At 45.5% G+C, this 22,204-nt stretch overlaps 1 protein-coding gene across 5 annotated transcripts in view; it reads left to right on the top strand.

The window, feature by feature from the left end:
• The first annotated feature begins 566 nt into the window (after positions 1 to 566).
• Positions 567 to 22,204, top strand: part of RALB (RAS like proto-oncogene B) — a 41,526-nt gene continuing 19,888 nt past the window's right edge. For 2 of the 5 annotated variants that reach the window (XM_054548768.2, XM_063712545.1), the window contains exons 1-2: positions 625 to 710; positions 15,910 to 16,031. In XM_054548768.2, the coding sequence (XP_054404743.2) occupies positions 15,911 to 16,031 (121 nt within the window). In that variant the 5' untranslated portion in view covers positions 625 to 710; position 15,910. 5 annotated transcript variants of the gene reach the window in all.

Below are 22,204 nucleotides of genomic sequence, written 5' to 3'. Positions count from 1 at the left end.
CTTGTAGGCGGCCTGGGTCCAGTCACCGCGATGCACTCAGTAACTCCATTACTGCTAATGGGATGTCACCAGCGAAGCGAGTGGTGGCCGCAGGTGGAGTCCCGCCCCAAGACCCCCTGGCGGCGTCCCCATCGCCGCGCTCAAGCACTCTTCGCCACCTCGTAATTTTCTTCTGTTTCTGTATGATCAGGTCTGTCCTTCGCTTTTGCTTTCCATTACTTCGTCCTGGCCCTGGCCTGAATCCCACAACTGGCGCCCCACCTTGCGCGTCCGCACCCGCCCTCAGTACCGGCGGGCAACTCCTCCACCGCCGCAGGGTTACCAGCTGCGTGTCCGGGGGGCAGAAAAGGAAACAGAGGGGGGCGGGGCAGGCGTGCCGGGCCCGCCCCCCCGTGCCTGGGGCAGCTTCTCATTGGTGAAACCTCTTCCCCGGCCGCCCGCTGCTTGGAAAATCCGCCTCGGATTGGCTGACAGCCCCTCGACGGGCGTGGCTTCCGAGGAGACGGCAAGAACGGAAGCGAGGGCGCGCTCTCGAGAGGAGGGGTTGCCTAGGCGACGCCGTGGGCGCGCTCGGGGGGTGGGAAAGCGAGCCCAGCTGCTCAATGACAAATCGGCGGAGGACGGCTGGGGTCTGGCCCCGGGAGGGGGCGGGGCGCATTTAAGAGCTGCGGGCCGGGTGAGGACGGCGGAGGCGGCGGGACTGGTCCCTGGTAAGGGTGCGGCGCCCGCGGGCCCCGGGCGGGGTGGGGCGCGGGCTGGGGAGTGGGGTACGCCGCGCGCCCGCAGCCTCTTTCTCCGTGCCGGGCTGTGACCGGGTGGCGGCAGGACACGTCGCGCCCCGAGGCCGGCGGAGGGCGATGCCCCGGCAGCGGCCCCGCTTCGCTCGGGGGGACTCCCTGGGGGAGTCTCGGCCTCCCGGGCTGCCTGGGGCTGAGGAAGTGGGGGCGGCCTCCGCCTCTCCCTTGTCGCCGCGGTTCCTTCCCTATCCCGCAGATGGCTCTGCTTCCACTTCCTGCTGCGGGCCTCCCGCCCGGGACCGTCCACTTCCTCAGTCCTCTGGCCGCGGCTTGGGCAGGGTCAGGGCTTGGGAAGTGTTGCAAAAACTTACTGCCCTCGGAACTTGCGCGCGCCGTGAACTGGGCGGTGTTCCTAAAGGGCTTCGGTTTGCTGATTTTGTTTTGGTTCTGTCTTGCAAATGAGCATAAAGTTGTTTCTCCCCCAGCTTCCTCTCCTTTCCTTTCTGATAGGGACCAGCGGCGAAGGGGCTTCTAAGGGGAAGCGCCTGGACTGGGCATCGCCTCCCCGGTTCTCGCCGCCTGTGGGGGTGTGAGGTTAACCGTGCTTTGTGCAGGGTTGCGGGGCGCGGAGCTTGCTGCGTCCACACTGCTTGTGTGAGCAGTGTCCTCTCTGTGCTCATTTCCAACGAGAAACGTTGGAACTTTGGTGTTCTTATCAGGTGAGTCTTCGGGAGAGAAGTGCTTGTGCCTGGCGGACTGAGTGAATTGGCCGTGGAAGAGACTTGGCTGATTGCTCATCTGGGTTACCTGTGACTCGTCTTCAGCCCTTGTAGAACAGTGCACTTTCTGCTCTGTCCTGGTTTCCTAACCTCATTTCTTCTGAAGTTTTGGGGATGGATGGTGGGCATGGAGTATCAGAGGGGATAGTGAATCTTTTAGAGGTGCCAATGACTGATATTCCAAGCAGAGCCATAAGATTGTTGGATGTCAAAGCTCAGAACCGGTCAAGGCTCAGAATGCTCCTTAAACCTGGAGCAATAGAAGCACAGTATCGAAGTTCCCAGAAATGGGGCGACCATGAAAGGTAGCACTGCATATTGGGAAAAACAGGAGGGGTGAGTTTGAAGACCTGGGTTTGATGCAGGTTCTGAGAGTTTACCGATGTTGTGATGTGGAGCACGGTCTTTCCCCCTCTGAGCTCCTTAAACCTCAGAAATAGGAGCGGGGGAGAAGGCCAGGGAGACACATCCTTTGTGCGTGGCTTTAGTTGTCAGCCGGTCTGCTTTATTCTGACCACATCTGGGGCTTTCCTTCCTTGCCCATTCACATTGCTTCCCATTGGAAACAGCACTCTTATCGGAGATCTCAGCCAGATTTCCCTCTGCCCGAGGGGTAGAACATTTTCCCAGGATTGTGTGTGGAAAATAGTGTACGTTATTAGATATCTTTTGGGAACTTGGGACCTGGACCATAAGGATAAACAGGATTTAGAGTCTTTTACGGCATATGAAGAGATTTTGGTAGGAGATGAGAGTAGAAAAGTTCTAAATTCTTGCCTTGGCTGAAGATGGCTTGAGATTCCATGAAAAATTTTAAGCCTGAGAACTGAGATAATCCTTTTTTTTTTTTTTTTTTTTTTTGGAGGCAGGGTCTTGCGCTATTTCCCAGGCTGGAGTGGAGTGGTGTGATCACCGCTCACTGCAGCCCCCACCTCCCAGGCTCAGGTGATTCTCCCACCTCAGCCTCCCGAGTAGCTGGGACTACAGGCTTGAACCACCATGCCAAGCTAATTTTTGTATTTTTTGTAGAGATGGGGTTTCACCATGTTGCCCAGGCTGGTCTCGAACTCCTGGGCTCAAGCCATCCTCCCACCTTGGCCTCTCAAAGTGCTGGGGATCACAGGTGTGAGCCACCCCGTCTGGCAGGGATAATCCTTTGTTCCAAATCACGTAATCCTACTATGCCTCTTTGCATTTAGTTGCTAAATTCTTACCCCCCTCATGTAATTCATGGAAGTTAGAAACATCATTAGAGACCTTTCTTGAAAGCTAAATTTGGGGACAATGTAAGACTAGAGTGCGAAGAGATCTAGGTGAACTCTGTAGTTTTCCAGTGTAACTTGTCTCCAGATGGTATACAGGAGTCCCACTTTTCCTTGGCTCCAGTTACTGCTAAACAGTCCCTGCTCTAGACATGCAAGACACTTGGTTTTTTTTTCGTTTTGTTTTTTTAAATGAATGCATGTTGTTCTGAATGTTTTCGCAAAGAGAGCCGAGCACAGAGGAAAAGGAACTCTTTCTTCATCACATGGCGGAGTAGTTAAGGAGGAGAGAAACTAACAGTTAACTGAGCATCAGCTGTCTGCTTGGCACAGACCACTGATCCAAGCCATACCAGTTAAATATGTGGCCTTGGAGATTTGACCATGGGCTGTCTCCTTTAGCTCCTCAGTTCTTTTGGCACCTAGGAATATAAATATTGGTGTATGTGTACACATATTCTTAGATATTCCAAAAAGCAGAGGGGCCAGTAGGCAAGAGGGTTAATGAGCCTTGGATAGGTGACAGTGGAAAGAAAGATGAAGAGGATGTGGAAGTGAGTGTCAAAGAGGGACGGTATATGTGCTTACTACAGCAATTGCAAAATTCCAACCAGGTCTCAATTTCAAGTTTGTCACTTTAAAAAAAGTAGCTGCTTATAATTTTCCTTAGTGTTCTCCTGGCTGTTTTTGTTTTTGGTGGTGGTGGCTAGTTGTTTTTTAGTTGAAATCTAAATGCAGAAAAGTAAAATGCCATTAATTGATAATTACCAATATACTGTTTTCATTCTTGCTTTTGTCAGTGCTTTGTGGGCGTTTTTTATATATAGCATTGTTCCAAGCTATGTGATTTTACTGAGTATACGGCATGAGTTGAAGGAAATATAGTAGTTTGGTCCTGCATGCCTGGCTGCCTGTAAAGTTTGCCTACCTTTTGAATGAGTTTTCTGTTGCTGCATAACAAATTTCCCCAAACTTAGCAGCTTAAAACAACAGACATTTATGATCTCACACAGTTTCTGAAGTTCTGGAATCTGGGGACAGCTTGGCTGGGTGCTTCTGGCTCATGGTCTCTCCTGAGGTTGCAGTCATCTGAAGCTCGACTGGGACCAGAGGATCTGTTTCCAAAATGGCACACTCACATGGTTGTTGGCTGGAGGCCTCAGTTCTACACCATGTGGGCCTATCCACAGGGCTTTTCACAACATAGCTTTTCTCCCCAGAGCAAGTGATCTGAGCGGGGTGGGGAGAGAGGGAGAGAATGAATATGATAATGATCAAGATGGAAGCAGCAGTATATTCGTGGCTGATACGGTTTGGCTGTGTCCCCACCCAAATCTCACCTTGAATTGTAATCCCCATAATCCCCATACGTTGTGGGAGGGACTCGGTGGGAGGTAATTGAATCATGAGGGCAGTTTCCCCCATACTGTTCTCCTGATAGTGAGTTCTCACATGATCTGATGGTTTTACAAGCGTCTGGCATTTCCCCTGCTGGCACTCCTTCTCTCTCCTGCTGCCCTGTGAAGTGGTTCCTTCTGCCATGATTGTAAGTTTCCTGAGGCCTCCCCAGCCCTGCGGAACTGTGAGTCAATTAAATCCCTTTCCTTTATAAATTACCCAGTCTCGGATATTTCTTCATAGCAGCATGAGAACAGACTAATCCAGTGTCTCATCTTGGAGGTGGCATACCATCCCTTCTACCAGCATTCAGACCAGACCTGGCACAATGTGGGAAAGGACTACAAGAGGGGAGGTCAGGGCACATCAGTATTCTTGGAGGCTAGCCACCACAACTTTTTTAAGGTTTAGTCCAGACATCATTGAGAAAATCTTTCTTTCAGATGTTTACTGAAGGATACTGTAGGAGATGGAAACACAGCTGAGGTCTTTACTATTGTAGAAGCTTTAATACTATATGTGAAACTTTTATGTTCTTTCTTCTGGTTCTTTGTTAGATGCTGGAATTAGCCAAGTATACAGTAGCTTTGGAAATTAGAAATTCAGATCTTGCTGGTCCCTAAACCAAAAGGAACATCTGAATTTTTTTCTTTAACCCCAAAACAAGTTGGTAAAAAAATATTGCCAAAATAATCTCCTTTGATGAATGGCTTAAAATTAGTCGTCATTCATTATCTGTGTGTTTTTTTTTTTTTTTTTTTTTTTTTAATTTATGAAGTATTTATTGATGATTCTTGGGTGTTTCTCAGAGAGGGGGATATGGGAGGGTCATAGGATAATAGTGGAGAGAAGGTCAGGAGATAAACACATGAACAAAGGTCTCTGGTTTTCCTAGGCAGAGGACCCTGCGGCCTTCTGCAGTGTTTGTGCCCCTGGGTACTGGAGATCAGGGAGTGGTGATGACTCTTAAAGAGCATGCTGCCTTCAAGCATCTGTTTAACAAAGTACATCTTGCACCGCCCTTAATCCATTTAACCCTGAGTTGACACAGCATATGTTTCAGAGAGCATGGGGCTGGGGGAAAGGCCATAGATCAACAGCATCCCAAGGCAGAAGAATTTCTCCTAGTCAGAACAAAATGGAATCTCCTATGCCCACCCCTTTCTACACAGACACAGCAAGTTGGTAAAAAAATATTGCCAAAATAATCTCCTTTGATGAATGGCTTAAAATTAGTCGTCATTCATTATCTGTGTGTTCTTAAAAATAAAACTCATTGGCAAAGTAGCTGAAAAATTTTGGGGAACCTAAACCCTCTTACTCCTCCCCATTATTTTAAAACTTTGGATGCTGCTTGTTTGCCTAGCAGTTCTTCAGTTCACTTTTGAGACCCTTATACATTTTGATTATTCACTTGGATAGAAGGGTGCCATTCTTTTAGCTCCAGATGAAATCTTTCTGAAGTGCCTATAGGTGGGGAGAAGAGTTTCTGAATCCTGAGCCTGAGCCTGGCTAAGTGACCTCTAAGTCCCTTCCATCTCTAAAAATTCTATGATCCTTATTTTTTTTAATAACGAATATCCTTTGAGTTGTGCGTATTTATAACAAAATATTTCATTAATCATGTTAAATTGCAACCTGAGAAGACAAGCTTTTCTGAGAATAGCTTTTGTTCTTCCCAATCCAGTTGAAGGTTGTTAGAGTCACTGTTAGGCAGAGTTGAAAAGTCAGCACTATTTTCACTTCCTCTGCTTCCTATTTTTGGCCCCTTGCCCATCTTCTGCCCTAATTTATGAGCTAGTATCTTTCTTTTCTTTCATTCTACTTTCCATGTAATCCCCCTCCTTCCTCCCACAGGAAGGATTGGTGGCCAGTGCTTTACTGCTGATAGCTGATCCTATTGTTAGGAATGAATTTTAGCCAATGTGATACCTCTAGTAATACTTGCATGGCAAGGCTTTTAAAAATCTCAAATTATATCTGTTCACGTAGTAAACACTGCCATTTTTTAACATCCTAAGTAGGTCTAAAATTTAGTCACTTTCCTCATGTGCATTGTTGTCTCCTTGGTCCCAACTGTGTTGCCGGTCTGGCCTGGTGCATACCCACATCTGCTCTTGACCCGTTCTGTTTTCCTACTCTGTAGCCAGAATTACCTTTTCAACATTCAAGCTTAATTATGTTACCCATTGACTTGAAACACTTCAGTGGCTTTCCAGTGCTTTCAGTCAAAGGTCCCAAATGCCTCAACTTGGCCTACACTGGAGTCTTGATGATCCCGCCCTTCCTTACCTCCTCAGTGTCATCTTGTACTGGGCTCTGCCTCTTTCTCTCTGCTGCAGATAGCTGTGAAGGTCTTTCTTGAGTTTCTTGACTGGAACATGCATGGGGGTGGGGGGATGTGGGAGGAGTCCTGCTTCAGGCCTTCCTGAATGCAGTGTGTGTGCGTGTGTGTGTGCACACACGCGTGCGTGGGATTGGGGGGGTGTGGAGGAGTCCTAGGTAGGAAAGCGGTTGGCACATTCACAGGGCTGGAAGAAGGCAAGCAAAAGGCCACGGAGGCCGTGGCCAGTGGAGGGTTTAGCTGCTGCTCATGATGAGCCTTTAAGGAGCGTTAAGCACAGTTTCATGTGCAGTGTTAGAAGCCCCATTGGAAGGGCTGTGTGGAGAACAGATTGAAGAGGGGCTGGAGTGGTAGTGAGGGGTCACTTAGGAAGCTGGGGCTGTTGAATGAATGGTGGCAGAGAAGATGGAAGAAGTGCGTGGATTTGAAATGTATGTTGGAGATGGAATCGCTAGAAATGGTCATGAATTGAGCTGGGGAGAGGCAGTGGGAGTCAAAAATGACTTCCAGGTCCCTGGCTTTGGTAACGATATGGATACTAGTAGTGACTTCAGTAGGTAATAAATGGGGGATAGTGAAGGAGCAGATTTTAAGGGGGAAGAATCAAGAATTCTATTTTGGGAATAAGTTGAGAATCTTGTGGCAGCCCAGTGGGCAGGGGCAGCAGCAAGGCTGTGAGCCTGGGGCCAGGAGAGCGGTCAGGGCTGCACCCTCAGGTTCGTAAGTTGTCTGTATAGCCACTGGGCTGTATGTGGTGCAGATGAGGAGGGAGCAAGACTGAGCTCTGAGAAGTGCTGACATCTAGAGGGGGAGGAGGAGTGCCTGGCAAGTGGCGCCGAGAAAGGGCCCAGAGAGCCACCCGGGAAGCGCTCAGCCTGTGGGAGAATGTGGGCTGTGGAAGCCAGGAGGGATGGCCTCAGGAGGGGGACGCTGGGAGGGGCCCTATACCGGCCTGCTGCGGGCCTTCCCTTTCCAGGCAGCGTTTTATCACTCTTGCTACCTGCTCTTTTAAAGAGGAGGAGGGCATGGGAAGGAAGAAAGAAGAGTTTTTATTGGAGCTAGCTACGTGGAGTTTGTAGGTGATCTTGATCTCACAAATTTCTGTGAGCTTATGTTGGGAGGAAGTTGGATTGGAATGGTTTCCGTAAATAGTGAGGGAAGGAAACAGGCTTTTGCTACCCAGTGTGGGATCTGTGGGTCAGGAGCATGATTAGAGACTAGGTTAGTGGTGCCAGATCTTGAGCTCCACTCCAGACTTACTGAATCAGAATATGCGTTTTCACAAGATTCCCAGGTAAACTATGCCTTAAAGTTTGAGAAGCATTAGCATAGATAATTCCTATAGAGGAATTGTGTCATTAGCTAGAAGGATATATGGGGGTCAAAGGCAAGCACGCATGTCCGAATCTTTAGGGTGAAGATTCAGTAGAACGTTGTCTACATGCTGTTGGGGATGATCCTGTAGCAAAGTAAAGACTGACTGATGCTGCAGGAAAAAGGGTAGTGGTAGGAATTAAGTTCTTGGGCATGGTGGTGGTGGAGGGCTTGGCCTTTGCTAAGAGCAGGAATGTGCACTCCATGAGGCTGGAGACAAGGAGAAGAAGGGTGTGGAAGGTTTGCAGATCTGGTGAAGGAGCTCTCAGAGAGTTAGGGCTTGATGGCTTGGTGTTCTCTGGGACAAATGAGGTTAGGTTATCTGTCAAGAGTGAGCAGAGGGAAGGCACAGGGGAGAGTCACAGCGAGATTACTAGGAAGCGTGGGCAAATGCCCATAGGTGGTTTGTGATCATAAGTGCATTGAGAGTGGAGTGCTGGGAGGCTGCTTTCTTGAGTTTCTTTCCCTCGACAGCAGCATTTTCATGCCGGGTACAGGTGCTGAAAACAGTGAGTGAGATGGAGGGGAAGGGAGCAGGGAGATGAGGTATCTGCAAGAGAACTTTTCTCATGTCAGGCTTTGGGATCTAAGCTGGTGAAGGGAGGCAGTGCAGCCCAGAGGGTCTTGTTATGCAGGGAGAGAGTGCTGGAGGCCAATGCTTGCAGGTGTCAAGAGGGCAGAGAATTGTGTGTGGGGGTGGTATTTGAACAAGTGAGCAAGAAGGATGGAGGCTGAGGCTAGAGGGTTAGAGGAGATAACTGTTTCTGGTGACGGTGAAGTTCAGGTTACGACCATGATAATGTTAGATAGAAGGAAAGAAAGGGTTTTTGGAGAAGAGAGGATCAAGGACTTGAGAGGGGCCAAGGTTGGCTGGGACATCCATATGCACAGATGTCACTGGGGAAGACGACAGGAGTTGGGTAGAATGAAAGTCTGCAGACCAGAAGCAGATGTCCTCAATAAATGAGGGAAGTGACCAGGAGGTCTGTAGTGGATAGTAACAAGGTGAGGGACAGGCTATTATGGCTAGAAAGCCCGGGCCTCAAAGGTGTGGGGGCTTTTGTAAGACGGAGGGGGCTAACAGAGGTACTGAAGTGCAGGTGACATTGGGGAGGGAGGAAGGACACATATCTGGTCTGTCTGGCCCTGAAGCACATGGCATGGGAGGAGAAATAGCATCTGCTTGATGTGGTGTCCCCAGGGCACACCCAGGTCTCAGAGCTAGAAGGTAGAGGAACATTCTTAGAAGAGGTGGAGGCTCTCGAAGGGTTTGCTGGGGTGCCTGAGGTTGCAGGGACCAGGTGGGTTAGCCATTTCAGGAGATGGATGCAGTTCTGTTGGGTTGAGAGCCCTAGTCATAGGGAAGGGTGGTGACTGTTCAGGACAGATGTTCAGCAGTGTGCTCCCCTTAGGAGGAGGGTGGTCCTGTTCTAGCACTGTAGTTCCCAAACTTGGCTGGGGAGGTGGCAGCTTCCTTGGTGGTCCTCTCAGGCTTCATACACTGACACAGCAGGGAAGAGAAGGCAAGACTGTTTCTGTTAGAGCCGTTTCGGGAGTTGCTGGGGAGATTTAGGACAGGGACATCCTGAAATGCCCATTGGTTATGCCTCTAAGGCGAATTACATTGTGTTTTGGGTGATAAAGAAAGAAGGATGTGAAGGGCTTCTGTTGATGAGAATATGCCTGTGCTTGTTTCCGGGTGGAGTATGCCTTTGGTACGCGTTTTCCATGTGTCCCTCTCCACTGCCCTGAGACGTAGGCAGGGCAGATATTGTCAGTGAGCGGGAGTGACTTTCCTAATCCTCTAGTGAGTCAGTGGCTGAAGGAGGACTCGAAGCCAGGCCCCTTCATTCCTCGGGACAAGGGGGACTGCGTCTGAGCAAAAAGTCTCTTGGCTTATCTCTTTCTTATGGACTGGCAGCTTTTCCTGCCTTAGCATATATTTGGCTCTGAGGCCAGTTTCTTTCTCAAGACTTTCTAGAATATTAAGTGATATTTATTTATTTATTTTGAGGTAAGTTCTCACTGTTGCCCAGGCTAGAGTGCAGTGGTGAGATCACAGCTCACTGGAGCCTTGACCTCCCTGGGCTCAGTGGTCCTCCCACCTCAGCCTCCTGAGTAGCTGGGACTACAGACACATGCCACTACACCCAGCTAATTTTTGTAGAGATGGGTTTCGCCACGTTGCCCAGGCTGGTCTTAAACTCCTGGGCTCAAGCGATCTGCTTCTTTGGCCTCCCGAAATGTTGGGATTACAGGCATAAGCCACTGTGCCCAGGCTAGAATGATATTTAAAAAGCAGCTAAGTGCTTACTGAGAACTTCTTTTAATAGGTATTCCTTCGTTTAATCTTCATAACACTCCTAAGGATATTAGCCCTCCTGTATTTCATTTTATTTTTGAGACGAAGTCTCGCTCTGTCACCCAGGCTGGGGTGCAGTGGCGTGATCTTGGCTCACTGCAGCCTCTGCCTCCCAGGCTCAAGCAATCCTCCCACCTCAGCCTCCAAACCCAGCTAATTTTTTGTATTTTTGGTAGAGATGGGGTTTCACCATGTTGCTGAGGATGGTCTCGAACTCCTGAACTCAAGCAGTCTGCCCGCCTCAGCCTCCTAAAGTGCTGGGATTATAGGCATGAGCCACTGCGCCTAGCCTGTCCTATATTTTATTTTATTTTATTATTTATTTATTTTTTTGATACAGAGTCTTGCTCTGTCGCCCAGGCTGGAGTGCAATGGCATGATCTCGGCTCACTGCAACCTCTGCCTCCTGGGTTCTAGCGATTCTCCCTGCCTAAGCCTCCCTAGGAGCTGGGATTACAGGTGCACGCTACCACGCCCGGCTAATTTTTGTATTTTTAGTAGAGATGGGGTTTTACCATGTTGGCCAGGTTGGGCTCGAACTCCTGACCTCAGGTGATCCATCTGCCTCAGCCTCCCAAAGTGCTGGGATTACAGGCATGAGCCAATGTGCTAGCCTATTTATTTATTTATTTATTTGAGATGGAGTCTCACTCTGTTGCTCAGGCTGGAGTGCAGTGGTGTGATCTCGGCTCACTGCAAGCTCTGCCTTCTGGGTTCAAGCAATTCTCCCTGCCTGAGCCTCTTGAATAGCTTGGATTACAGGCGCCCACCATCACACCCGACTAATTTTTGTGTTTTTAGTAGAGACGGGGTTTCACCATGTTGGCCAGGCTGGTCTCGAACTCCTGACCTCAAGTGATCCATCCACCTCTGCCCCCCAAAGTGCTGGGATTACAGGCTTGAGCCACCACGCCTGGCCTTGTCCTGTATTTTGTAGATCAGACTGAGGACAAGAAATGTTAACTAAAGCCATTAGCTTCTTAATGGCAGAATTCAAGTCAAGGGTTTGTTTTCCTGTCCCACACTGTAGTTGGTATATAACTACTTTTAAAAAATTCTGGTAAAATGTACATAAGATAAAATTCAACACTTTACCTATTTTCGGGGGTACAGTTCAGTGACATTAAGCATATTTACTTTGTTGTGCGGCCATCACCACCATCCATCTCCAGAACTTCTTCTGCACTGAACCTCTGCACTCATTAAACACTGACTCCCCACTCCCCTCTTCCCCCACCCCCTGGCAGCCACCATTCTATCCTGCTTTCCGTCTCCCAATGTGATTGTTTTGGGTACCTCATATAAGTGGAATCATAGTATTTGTCCTTTTGTGTCTTGCTTATTTCACTTAGTATAACGTCTTCAAGGGTGATCCATGTTGTAGCATGTGTCAGTTTCCTTCCTTTTTAAGGCTGAATATTCTACATTTACACCACATCTGATTTATCTGTTTATCTATTGATGGACATTTGGGTTGTTTCCGCCTCTTGGTTATTGTGAATAATGCTGATGTGAACATGGGTGTATAAATATCTGTTCAAGTCCTTGCTTTCAGTTCTTTTGTATATACAGCCACGCATCACTTAATGACACAGACGTTCTGAGAAATGCTTTTAAGCAATGTCATTGTTTTGCAAACGTGAGGGTATACTTACACAAGCCTAGATGGTGTAGCTTACTACTCACCTAGCCCGTATGGTTACAGCCTTTTGCTCATGGGCTGCAAATCTGCACGTCATGTTACTGTACTGAATACCGTGGGCAATTGTAACACAATGGGGAAGTATTTGTGTAAACATATGTAAACGTAGGAAGGGCCCAGTAACAGTACAGTACTATAATCTTATGGGACCACCGTTGTATTATGTGGTCTGTCATTGACTGAAACGTCTTTATTTGGTGCTTGACTGTATTAACAACTATTTTTGTTGTATATTTTCTCTCAGGTCTTTGTTTTAGAGCTTGTGCTCTGTGTTGCCTGCCTATGCATTTTTATCCCTCTTTAGTGAGCTTTCTGACCCATAGATCTGTGTCCTTGAAATAAGTTTCAACATTTCACATCATACTTGAAGCTCTTCCCCACCCCACTCTAATCCACTCATAGAGCACAGACCATGTAGTGGCTCAGAGTGTGGACTGCTAGGGCTCCAGTCCCAGCCCTGCCATCCACTAGTTAAGTGACCCTGGACAAATCATACAAACTCTGTTTGAGAGTATGCAATATACTAGAGATGCTATAGAAGTAGAAGTAGTAGTAGAATCTGTTTAAGTCTCTAAATAGGATTTTATTTGAATAAGTAATTCAGGATAGGGACATGTATGCTAATTCCAAATTTGCCTTCAGCTGTTAGGAGTCCAGTAGCTCTGATGTCTCCACGGCTGCCTCTTCAGGTAGCAGGAACTTCAGAGTGAATCTGTATAAATTGGTAACCGTCTCTAAGGCTAGCAGAATCCCAGATTCCATGGGTGGGTGGAGGAGGACTTTATTTCAGAAATAATTATATTAAAATAAGCTTCCAAATTACTCCCACCATTTATTGTTGCTTTATAGTTCAAGAAAGTTATCAGATAAATGAATTAATGTTTCAGAGCTTACTAATCCGCACAGTGGCTCATGCCTGTAATCCCAACACTTTGGGAGGCTGAGGCAGGAGAGTCACTTGAGGCTAGGAGTTTGAGACCAGCCTGGACAACATAGTCTCTACAAAATTTTTATTTTATTTTATTTTATTGTTATGTTATGTTATGTTATGTTATTTTTTGAGATGGAGTCTTGCTCTGTCGCCTGGGCTGGAGTGCAGTGGTGCGATCTCAGCTCACTGCAACCTCCACCTCCTGGGTTCAAGCAATTATCCTGCCTCAGCCTCCCAAGTAGCTGGGACTACAGGTGTGTTTCACTACGCCCAGCTAATTTTTATATTTTTAGTAGAGACGGAATTTCACCATGTTGGTTGGCCAGGATGGTGTCAATCTCTTGACCTCATGATCCGCCCACCTCGGCCTCCCAAAGTGCTGGGATTACAGGCGTGAGCCACTGTGCCCTGCCAAAAAATTTTTTAAATTAGCTGGGCATGGTGGTGTGTGCCTGTGGTCCCAGTTATTTGGGAAGCTGAGGTGGGAGGGTTGCTCGAGTCCCAAAGGTTGAGGCTGTAGTGAGTCATGATCACGCCACTGTATTCCAGTCTGGGCGACAGAATGAGACCTTGTTTCAAAAAAGAAAATAAATAAATAAAAAGCTTACCAGTTACCATTTATCCTTTTGAGGCCTCACAACCCAGGTGGAGAACACCAGCTCTGGTGTTTTATCTACCAAATGTTGAGCGTCCCCTAAGTACCAGGCACGCTGGGCACACAAAGATGAATGGGCTTGAAGTGTGGTGGGAGAAACAGACCTCATCTTGGGGGAAATCACCACTTTCCCTAGGTGAAATGGTAGACAATATTGACAGGCATGGGGGCCCCCTGAGACTGGGAGGATGAGCTGGCTGAGGATATCTAGGAAGGTGAGGAGGAAATATTGCAGCTGAGTCTTAAATTATAGGCGATCCTCCTCCATCAGGAGGAAGGGCAGTCCTGGCAGAAGGACTAGCATGTACACAGAGGTACAGACCAGAAGCAGCCTCCTGCTTACCAGAAGGGACTCCAAAGCCTTCTAGTTTTTGTTTTAGTTAATTTCATTTGTTTTTGTTAATTTAGTTTTTCTTTTTTTGGAGGAGGAGCATGGGAAGGGACAGGTAAAGAGGTATCCATTAGGGAATAGAAATACCTAAAACAAATTTCCTTAGGCATACAGGAGGGCTAATTAGAGTTGTTTTGCATATCTAATGTCAGAAAAAAAACAGTCAAAAATTGAAAGATAATTTAGATCACTTAATTCAACTTTCTGATTTTTATAGACATGGAAAGTGAGTCATAATGTGTATGAGCATATAAACATTTTCCATCCCCTGGTGCTAATTAGAATAGCAGCTACACAAGGGAAGGGGAACTTGACCCAGGAGGTCACTTGACTCAGGCCAGGGTCTGGGTATGAGATCGGGAGGGCTGGGCCCATCATGTCTGAAGCAGGGTCAGGGAGCCAGGCAAACGGGTGAGGCAGGTGGAAGTAAGAGTGTAGCAGGCTTACGCTGGCTTTCAGATAGTGTATGTCCCTTCCAGAAGCGGCAGCTGCTCCACAGCACCAGCCGAGTGGGACTTACGAATGTCAGACTTCTTGATTTTTTTAAGAGATGCCAAAAATTTGGACTTTTACGTGAAATCGTTCTTTAAAAAATGTAAGTAAATGAATATATATATATTTTTTTCCAGATGGAGTCTCACTCGGTTTGCCAGGTTGGAGTGCAGTGGCGTGATCTGGGGTCACTGCAACTTCCGCCTCCTGGGTTCAAGTGATTCTCCTGCCTCAGCCTCCCAAGTAGCTGGGATTACAGGCATGAGCCACCATGCCCAGCTAATTTTTGTATTTTTAGTAGAGATGGGGTTTCACCATGTGGGCCAGGATGGTCTTGAGCTCCTGACCTCGTGATCCGCCCGCCTTAGCCTCCCAAAGTGCTGGGATGACAGGCATGAGCCACCGCACCTGGCCTAAATGAATTTTTAAAAGCACTGTATGAGCAAACAAAGCATGTCTGCAGGCCACCACATTTTACAAATTGGCATCTCTGCTTTTGCCAAGTGGTGAAAGCTGATCCACAGCAAGGAAGAGAGAGAGCCAGCACGTGGCGAGAATCACGGATGGTCTGGCAGCTTTCAGGGCCCTGTGTCCAGTTGCTCCTGAGTCCCAGCCCTATCCTCGGCCTCCTTCCTGTAGCATAGTTTTTCGTTTTGAGTCAGTGACATACGTTAGTAATCTGCTAGTAAATCCCCCTTTGTGGTATAAATTAATTTACCTTATGTTTGTTTTTAGTGGAAATTTTCAAACATATACGAATATGTTTGAAACAGAGAATAGTACATAATGCACTACCTTGTCACCATCAGTCAATGAATGGCTAATCCGACCAGATGCCACGGCTTACGCCTGTAATCCCAGCTACTCTGGAGTTGGGGGCAGAGGGCCCAGGACGGGAGTGTGTGTGGGGGGTGTTGCTTGAGCCCAAGAGGTTGAGACTGTAGTGAGCCATGATCGCACCACTGCACTTCAGCCTAGGTGACAGAGCAAGAACCTGTCCTAAAATAAATAATTAAAATCCAATCAGTGTTCAGATTTCCTCAATTTACTTTGTTCAAATTAGGCAAAATAAGGAGTATGTGTTTTAAAAATTTTTTTTAAAGCAGAAGAAGAGACCAAGGCAAGTTTCAGAGCAGGAGTGAAAGTTTATCAGAAAGCTTTAGAACAGGAAGGAAAGGAAAGAAAAGAAGGAAAGTCCAACTTCATTGTTGCCAGTATCAACTGTGTATCCTACAATAATTCTTTGTTTATATATAAACAAACAATTTTTTTTAAACAAATGACATTATATGTTTTCTGCACATTTCTGATAGAATTTGGATCATTGCCATTTTGTACCTCCTCCTAAATGGATACATCTGGACATTGTTCCCGGTCAGTGCATATAGCACTTCCCCATTCTTTTCAATAGCTGGATAATCTAAAATTTGGTTCTAATTTGGTTTGTTCCTTCCGTGGGTTCATCGTCTCGCTGACTTCAAGAATGAAGCTGCGGACCTTTGTGGTGAATGTTACAGCTCTTAAACATGGTGTGTCTGGAGTTTGTTCCTTCTGGTGGGTTCGTGGTCTCGCTGACTTCAAGAATGAAGCTGCGGACCTTTGTGGTGAGTGTTACAGCTCTTAAACATGGTGTATCTAGAGTTTGTTCCCAAGATGTATCCAGAGTTTGTTCCTTCCGGTGGGTTCATGGTCGCTGACTTCAAGAATGAAGCTGCAAACCTTCGCAGTGAGTGTTACAGCTCTCAAAGGTGGCACAGACTGAGAGAGTGAACAGCAGCAAGATTTATTGTGAAGAGTGAAAGAACAAAGCTTCCACAGCGTGGAAGGTGACTGGAGCACGTTGCTGCTGCTGGCTGGGGTGGCCAGTTTTTATTCCCTTATTTGGCCATACCCATGTCTTGCTGATTGGTCCATTTTACAGAGTGCTGATTGGTCCATTTTAGAGAGCACTGATTGGTCCATTTTACATTGTGCTGATTGGTGCATTTTACAAACCTCTAGCCAGCCGCAGAGCGCTGATTGGTGCATTTTACAATCCTCTTGTAAGACAGAAAAGTTCTCCAAGTCTCCACTCGACCCAAGAAGTCCAGCTGGCTTCACCTTTCACTATCATAATTTATGCAAGAATTCCCCATTGATGGACATTTTAAAGATTATTATAGCATTCTTTGTAGTGACAAAAAATTATTCTTGTAATTATATCCTTATACTTTTGTAGAATAAGTTGCTGGAAGAGTTTTACATTCATATAATTCTTTTAGTAGTTGCTTATTTTTTCCCAAAAGGTTGTGGCAGTTAATATTATCAGTAGTATTCATTTACCCAAACTCTTGATGAACCCAATCTAATGTTTTATTTACATTTCCTTGACTACTAGAGAAGTTGAGTTTAGCTTCATATGTTTGTTATCTGTGCCCACTTTTCTGTGAAGTACTTCTTTATTTTTTGCCCATTTAAAAAACTAGGTTGTTTGACTTACTGCTTTGCAGGGGCTTTTTATATATTAGGGATATTACTTTGTTTTGTGTTGCAAATATTTTCTCCTTATCTGTTTGTCTTTCAGTTCTTCTTATAATTCTCCTTTGCTTTTCAAATTCTTTTCCCCTTTTTTAGCTGTTGAATTAAACATTTCTTACCATATTTTGATTCCCTGCATTTTTCCATTACTGCTTCCTGTTGGGAACGCTTGTTTGAAAAAAATAACAGGAAGTTGAATTTTAACTCTACTGTTGAGTTTGAGCTTTTGTAAAGTCAAAAGACAAAATTATCACAAATGTAGTTTCAAGATCTTAACTGGCTTTATTTGCAGTTCTAGTATCGGGCAGCATGTGATTCCATAAGATTGTGTTGGAGTGAGCTGAGGAGAGGAGGCTGGCTTTGTGGAAAGAAAAGGGCTGAAAAATGCAGAAACATAGAACCCAAAATAGGTCATTTCAAAGTTACTTTCTTTGTAAGGCCGGAACAGGGAGACAGAACAATGGAAAATAACTGGTTAAAATCAGGTTAGTTTTTGTTGTAAGGATTAAAACAAAGGAAAGGTCATTTCTGTGATTGTAGGAAAATGTGAATTTTCTGACTCAGGTGTGCCCTCCACTTTGACCAGTCTCCTCTTGGTGTTCTCCCGAAGCAGAGCCCTCCCTTCTCCCTTGTTTATTTAATATTTATTATAGTTATGGATTTCTGGATTCCTAATTTTTCAGGGGTTTGTTTTCAATACTGTTCTTGTTTTTGTCCCTGCATTGTCCCAGGTTTAGGATTGCCAGACTCAAATATTATGATTATGGCTTAGTAGGTGACCTTCAGTTCGTACTGTCTGGAGGAGTGCTGAATGCAGTTATTTGCAGGTGTGTAATGTTTGACTGCTTGCTGTGTGCTTCTGTTGCCATAATACTCAGGACACAGAATTTTAGGAAGGGGACTGAGAGATTAGGTTTCCCCTAGGTTTTCAGGTTCTCATTTGTGATTTTTATGACAACCCTATGATACTGCAAGGTGGCATTTGGACACGACTTACCAACGCATTTCCTCTTTGCTCAAGCTTAACAAAATACTGACTATATTAGCCTATGGGACTAAGGCTGGTAGAAACCACCTCTTCCTCCTAACATGTATGGTTTCATATACTGTGATTTGCTTTCAAAATACATTTTACTTCTCAAGTGAATATATGTTCTGGTATTTGGTTTTATGCTAAGTGGTAGAGAGCCCTATCTAATATTAGTGTTTCATATAACATTACATAGAAAAACCATTTCCCAGTGCTCTTGCCCCGCTTTCCCGACAAGTCATCTAAGTGGACATCCTTAGTTTGGAGTGTCTTGTTATTCTGTATCCTTGTTGATTCAGTGCCTTACAAGCTAAGATGGGCTGGAGGACCCGCCTAGCAATGACTCCCTGTTTTCTCTAGAATCAAAGTTTCTGAAGATGGCACTTTAGGCCCATTTGTAGACAGACAGAACTATCTTTGGAGACTCATTACTCAGGCACTTCCCCATCCCATACCTTATGCTTCAATATTATGTGACTCCTGAACCCACTGTGATGTTTCCTGCCTTTGTTGCTTTGCACGTGCTGTGTGTTAAGCTGGAATATGTTCTCACTCCCATCTGCTGAATGGCCTGTTACTAACCTTTGGAGCCTTTCTGATTCCCTTTTCCTGGAGTTCATTATGCTTTCCATTATATCTTTTACCATCTTTATCATTGCATGTGAGAAATTACATTAAAATGCTTTATTTATAGAAGTCTTTCATTGGGAAGACTGAATTTTCTAAGGGGAGAAACCCAAAACTTGGCACAAAGTAGAGCCCAAATGTTTTTTGAACAAACTTGAGTCAAACAACAGAGCTTTTGGGTGAGTAGATAGAAACATGTTGAAGGGTACCATCTTAACTCAGGCTGACATAACAAAATACCATAGACTGGGTGGCTTAAACAACAGGAATTTATTTTCCCACAGTTCTGAGGCTGGAAGTCTGAGACAGGGCACCAGCATGGTTGGGTTTTGGTGAGGGCTCTCTTCCTGCCTTATAAGAAGAGGAAGAGATACCTGAGCTGCCTTCTCAGTGTGTCCTCACATGGTGGAAAGAGCCCAGGTATTGCTTCCTCCTCTTATAAGTGCACCCATCGAATAGGATCAGGGCCCTACCCTTATGACCTTATGGTTTGCAAGTGGTCCCCGCCCCACAGATGTAGTTCTGAAATTGTTAGTGAATTCAGTGGGGGAAGTCTAATTGCTTTGGGGAAAATGAATGTCTGTGCTTCATGTTAGGGACAAAGTATACGGATACCTGCAATTTACACTGAAATACATCAGAAAATGGGATGCATTGATGGGTAGAGAGAGGGATGACAGATGAATGGATTTGTGATAAAGCAAATGGAGCAAAATGTTGATTGTAAAGTCCAGGCAGTGAGTGTATGGATTCACAGGACAGTTCTTTCAACTTTTCTTAGTGTTTGAAACTTTTTGGGATAAAATGTTGGGGAAGATATCTGTATTTTTTTAAGAACACATTTATTGGCTAGGCATTTCCATTATAGCTATTAAATCATTAACATGAGCTTCCTAAACTTAACTGATTTTTTTTTCCTTCCTGCTCTTTCTCCTCCTGTCTTTATCTAGTCAGTTCCTTCAGATCTTAGTTCATGTGATGTCCCTCCAGGAAATTTCCCCTGACCTTCCAGCCTGATACAGATACGTCTTTCCGTGTTCCCAGGGCACCACTTGCATACTTCTGCCATAGAATTTATTATCTTGTACTGTAATCATTTACTTACTAATCTGTCTGAACCACTGGTCTTTGAGTTTTTTCAGGGCAAAGACTATGTTCTGGAATGTTTTTGGTACAAGAAAAAGCAAACACAACAGTGGACTCTCTGTGGCTTAAACAGTTAGAAGTTTCTTATCTCTAATACCTTGTGTCATCGCCTGTTGGGTCTTCCTGCCCACTGCATAGACAAAACCAATTCACTGAGACCATGGTATTGCAGTAAAGAGAGTTCAGTGGACTCGAGGCTGGCCACATGGGAGAACTGGAATTATCAGTCAAATCAGTCTCCCTAAAGGCTCAGAGTTTAGAGTTTTTCAAGGATGTTTTGGTAGGCGGGGGGTTAGGGAATGGGTGCTGCTGGTTGGTTGGGGATGCAATTATAGGGGTGTGGAAAATGGTGCTTGTGCACTGAGTCCACCTCTGGATGGTGGCGAGGAACCACAGGACTGGTTGAGTCGTAAGTCCAGGTGGGGTCAGTCTGAAAAACATCTCAAAAGACCAATCTTAGGTTCTACAATACTGATGTTATCTATAGGAGCAACTGGGGTAGTCCAAATCTTGTGACCTCTGACCACATGACTCCTGAGCAGTAAGGGATTATAGAAAGGAGGCCTATATTTTAGCAGAACTCAGGCCCCTCCCATAATCCTAATCTCATGGCCTTTTACTAGTTTTGTAAAGGCAGTTTCAGTCCCTGAACAAGGAAAGGATCAATTTTAGGGAGAGACTATTATTATCCTTGTTAAACTAGAAATTCCTCTCAGGGTTGGTGTGGCCTATGCCCAGGAATAAGAGAAGATGCCAACCTGTGAGACCAGAGGCAAGATGGAGTCAGCACGTTGAGCTTCTTTCACTGTCAGAATCTTTGCAAAGGCAGTTTCACCCAAAGTCTGGAGGTTGCTGTTTCTAGGATTGGTTCAGTGAGGGGCATGTGGTCAGCACCTCCTCTACCTTCCCTGTTCTTTCCCTTAATTATGCCAAGTTGACTGAAGCAGTGATATAGGCTGGAAATATCCACCATGGTTATTTCAGTTTTTGAACTTTAAGCACAGATATTTTGGGAAGTATCTGGGTGTGTTGAATAGTTTTCAATTCATTTATTATTTCTGCTAGAGAAATTGACTTTGTTTTTGAAAATAGTTCAGAATTAGATAACTACATGTGTTTGAAAGGATCCCCCCCCAACCTGGAAAAATATCCTTTTCAGACAGCCATAATAATTCATAGAACCAGGATTGATTCAGAGACATTGTGTGACAGGTTGATGGTCTGGAGATTCCAACCTCATTCACAAACCTCAGCTCTGTAGGAAACAGTGTGGACCAGAAATGAGGCCAGAAGTAGTTTCACCTTCCTAAACTCAAGCCTTTTGGGGAGGTCTGCCTCTTATCCCATTTATTCTATTTTAGCCACATTTCAGATGTGCTTACTTATCTAGTTACTTGCTTAGCTCACTTATTTAAAACAAAAGCACGTAATTTGCAAAGGGGGAGTGGAAAGAACGCCTGGTGTAGGCAGGTGGTCAAGAGTAGGGGGGAGAAGAGCAAATGTGATCTGGACTCCTGGTAGCCAAGGCCTTTCACTAACTGATGAGTGCCGTGAGGTCGTCAAGAGAAAACTTGATTATGTTCAGTCTCTGCTATTTCAGAAGACAGGGAAATCTAATACATGAAAAGTAACTTGCAACACTACATAAATAATGGCCTCAAACAGGTTTTAAATATAGGAAGGTATAGATAAAATTCTGGTATGCACAGTTAATAGTGAGTATCTCTGGGTGGTAGGATCATAGGTGCTTTTTATGTGTATTCTGTAAATTTGCTATGAGCATCGTTACTTTTCATTTAAAATACTTAAAAAGTATTTTAAGCATTCAGAATGCTTCTTTTTCAACTCCATCTGGTCTTTCAATGATGTAATTTTTTTCACATTTTACTTTTGTCTTTGTTAAAATTGAACAACTAATACTTTTTATAATACTTGCCTGAAGAGTCCTGCTTGTTACTGCCATTGACTGTCAGGAATTGCGATTTGCTTGTGTTTTGTGAGCTGGAATTTTAGGCTTTAGCTGTGAGACTCCCGAACACTCTTCATTGCCCCTTGTTCCCCCAGAGAGGTTTCATTTAGCATTGCCTGGGGCTCCAGCACTATGAGCAGCCTGGGACCACTTTTCATGTTACTTTATTGGCTTTGGAGGAGTGTTATGGATATAGGTTTTCAGGGGGGAATTCCCTACAGCCAGAGCCCAGACAAGCTTCCTTGTCATTTTCCTCTGTTGGCGCATAGATGGTGTGCTCCTTCAAGGGTCTTGACTTCTCAGTTCTCAATTGAAAAGGTGTCTCAATTCTAACTGCTACCTTGTGTGTATGTCTGGTTTCCCAGCCATGTGAATGTGTGTGTGTGCATGCGCACACACGCACATGTACGTTAAATCCTAAATTACCAAGACCAGCAACCATCCAGAACTGCAGGAACTGCCGCTCGCTCTTACTGCTCTGATTCTCT

Source organism: Pongo abelii, chromosome 11 (assembly GCF_028885655.2).
Source record: "Pongo abelii isolate AG06213 chromosome 11, NHGRI_mPonAbe1-v2.0_pri, whole genome shotgun sequence".
Taxonomy (NCBI): Eukaryota; Metazoa; Chordata; class Mammalia; order Primates; family Hominidae; genus Pongo; species Pongo abelii.
Note: the sequence above shows the minus strand (reverse complement) of the source record. Positions and strands in the feature narration are given on the sequence as shown.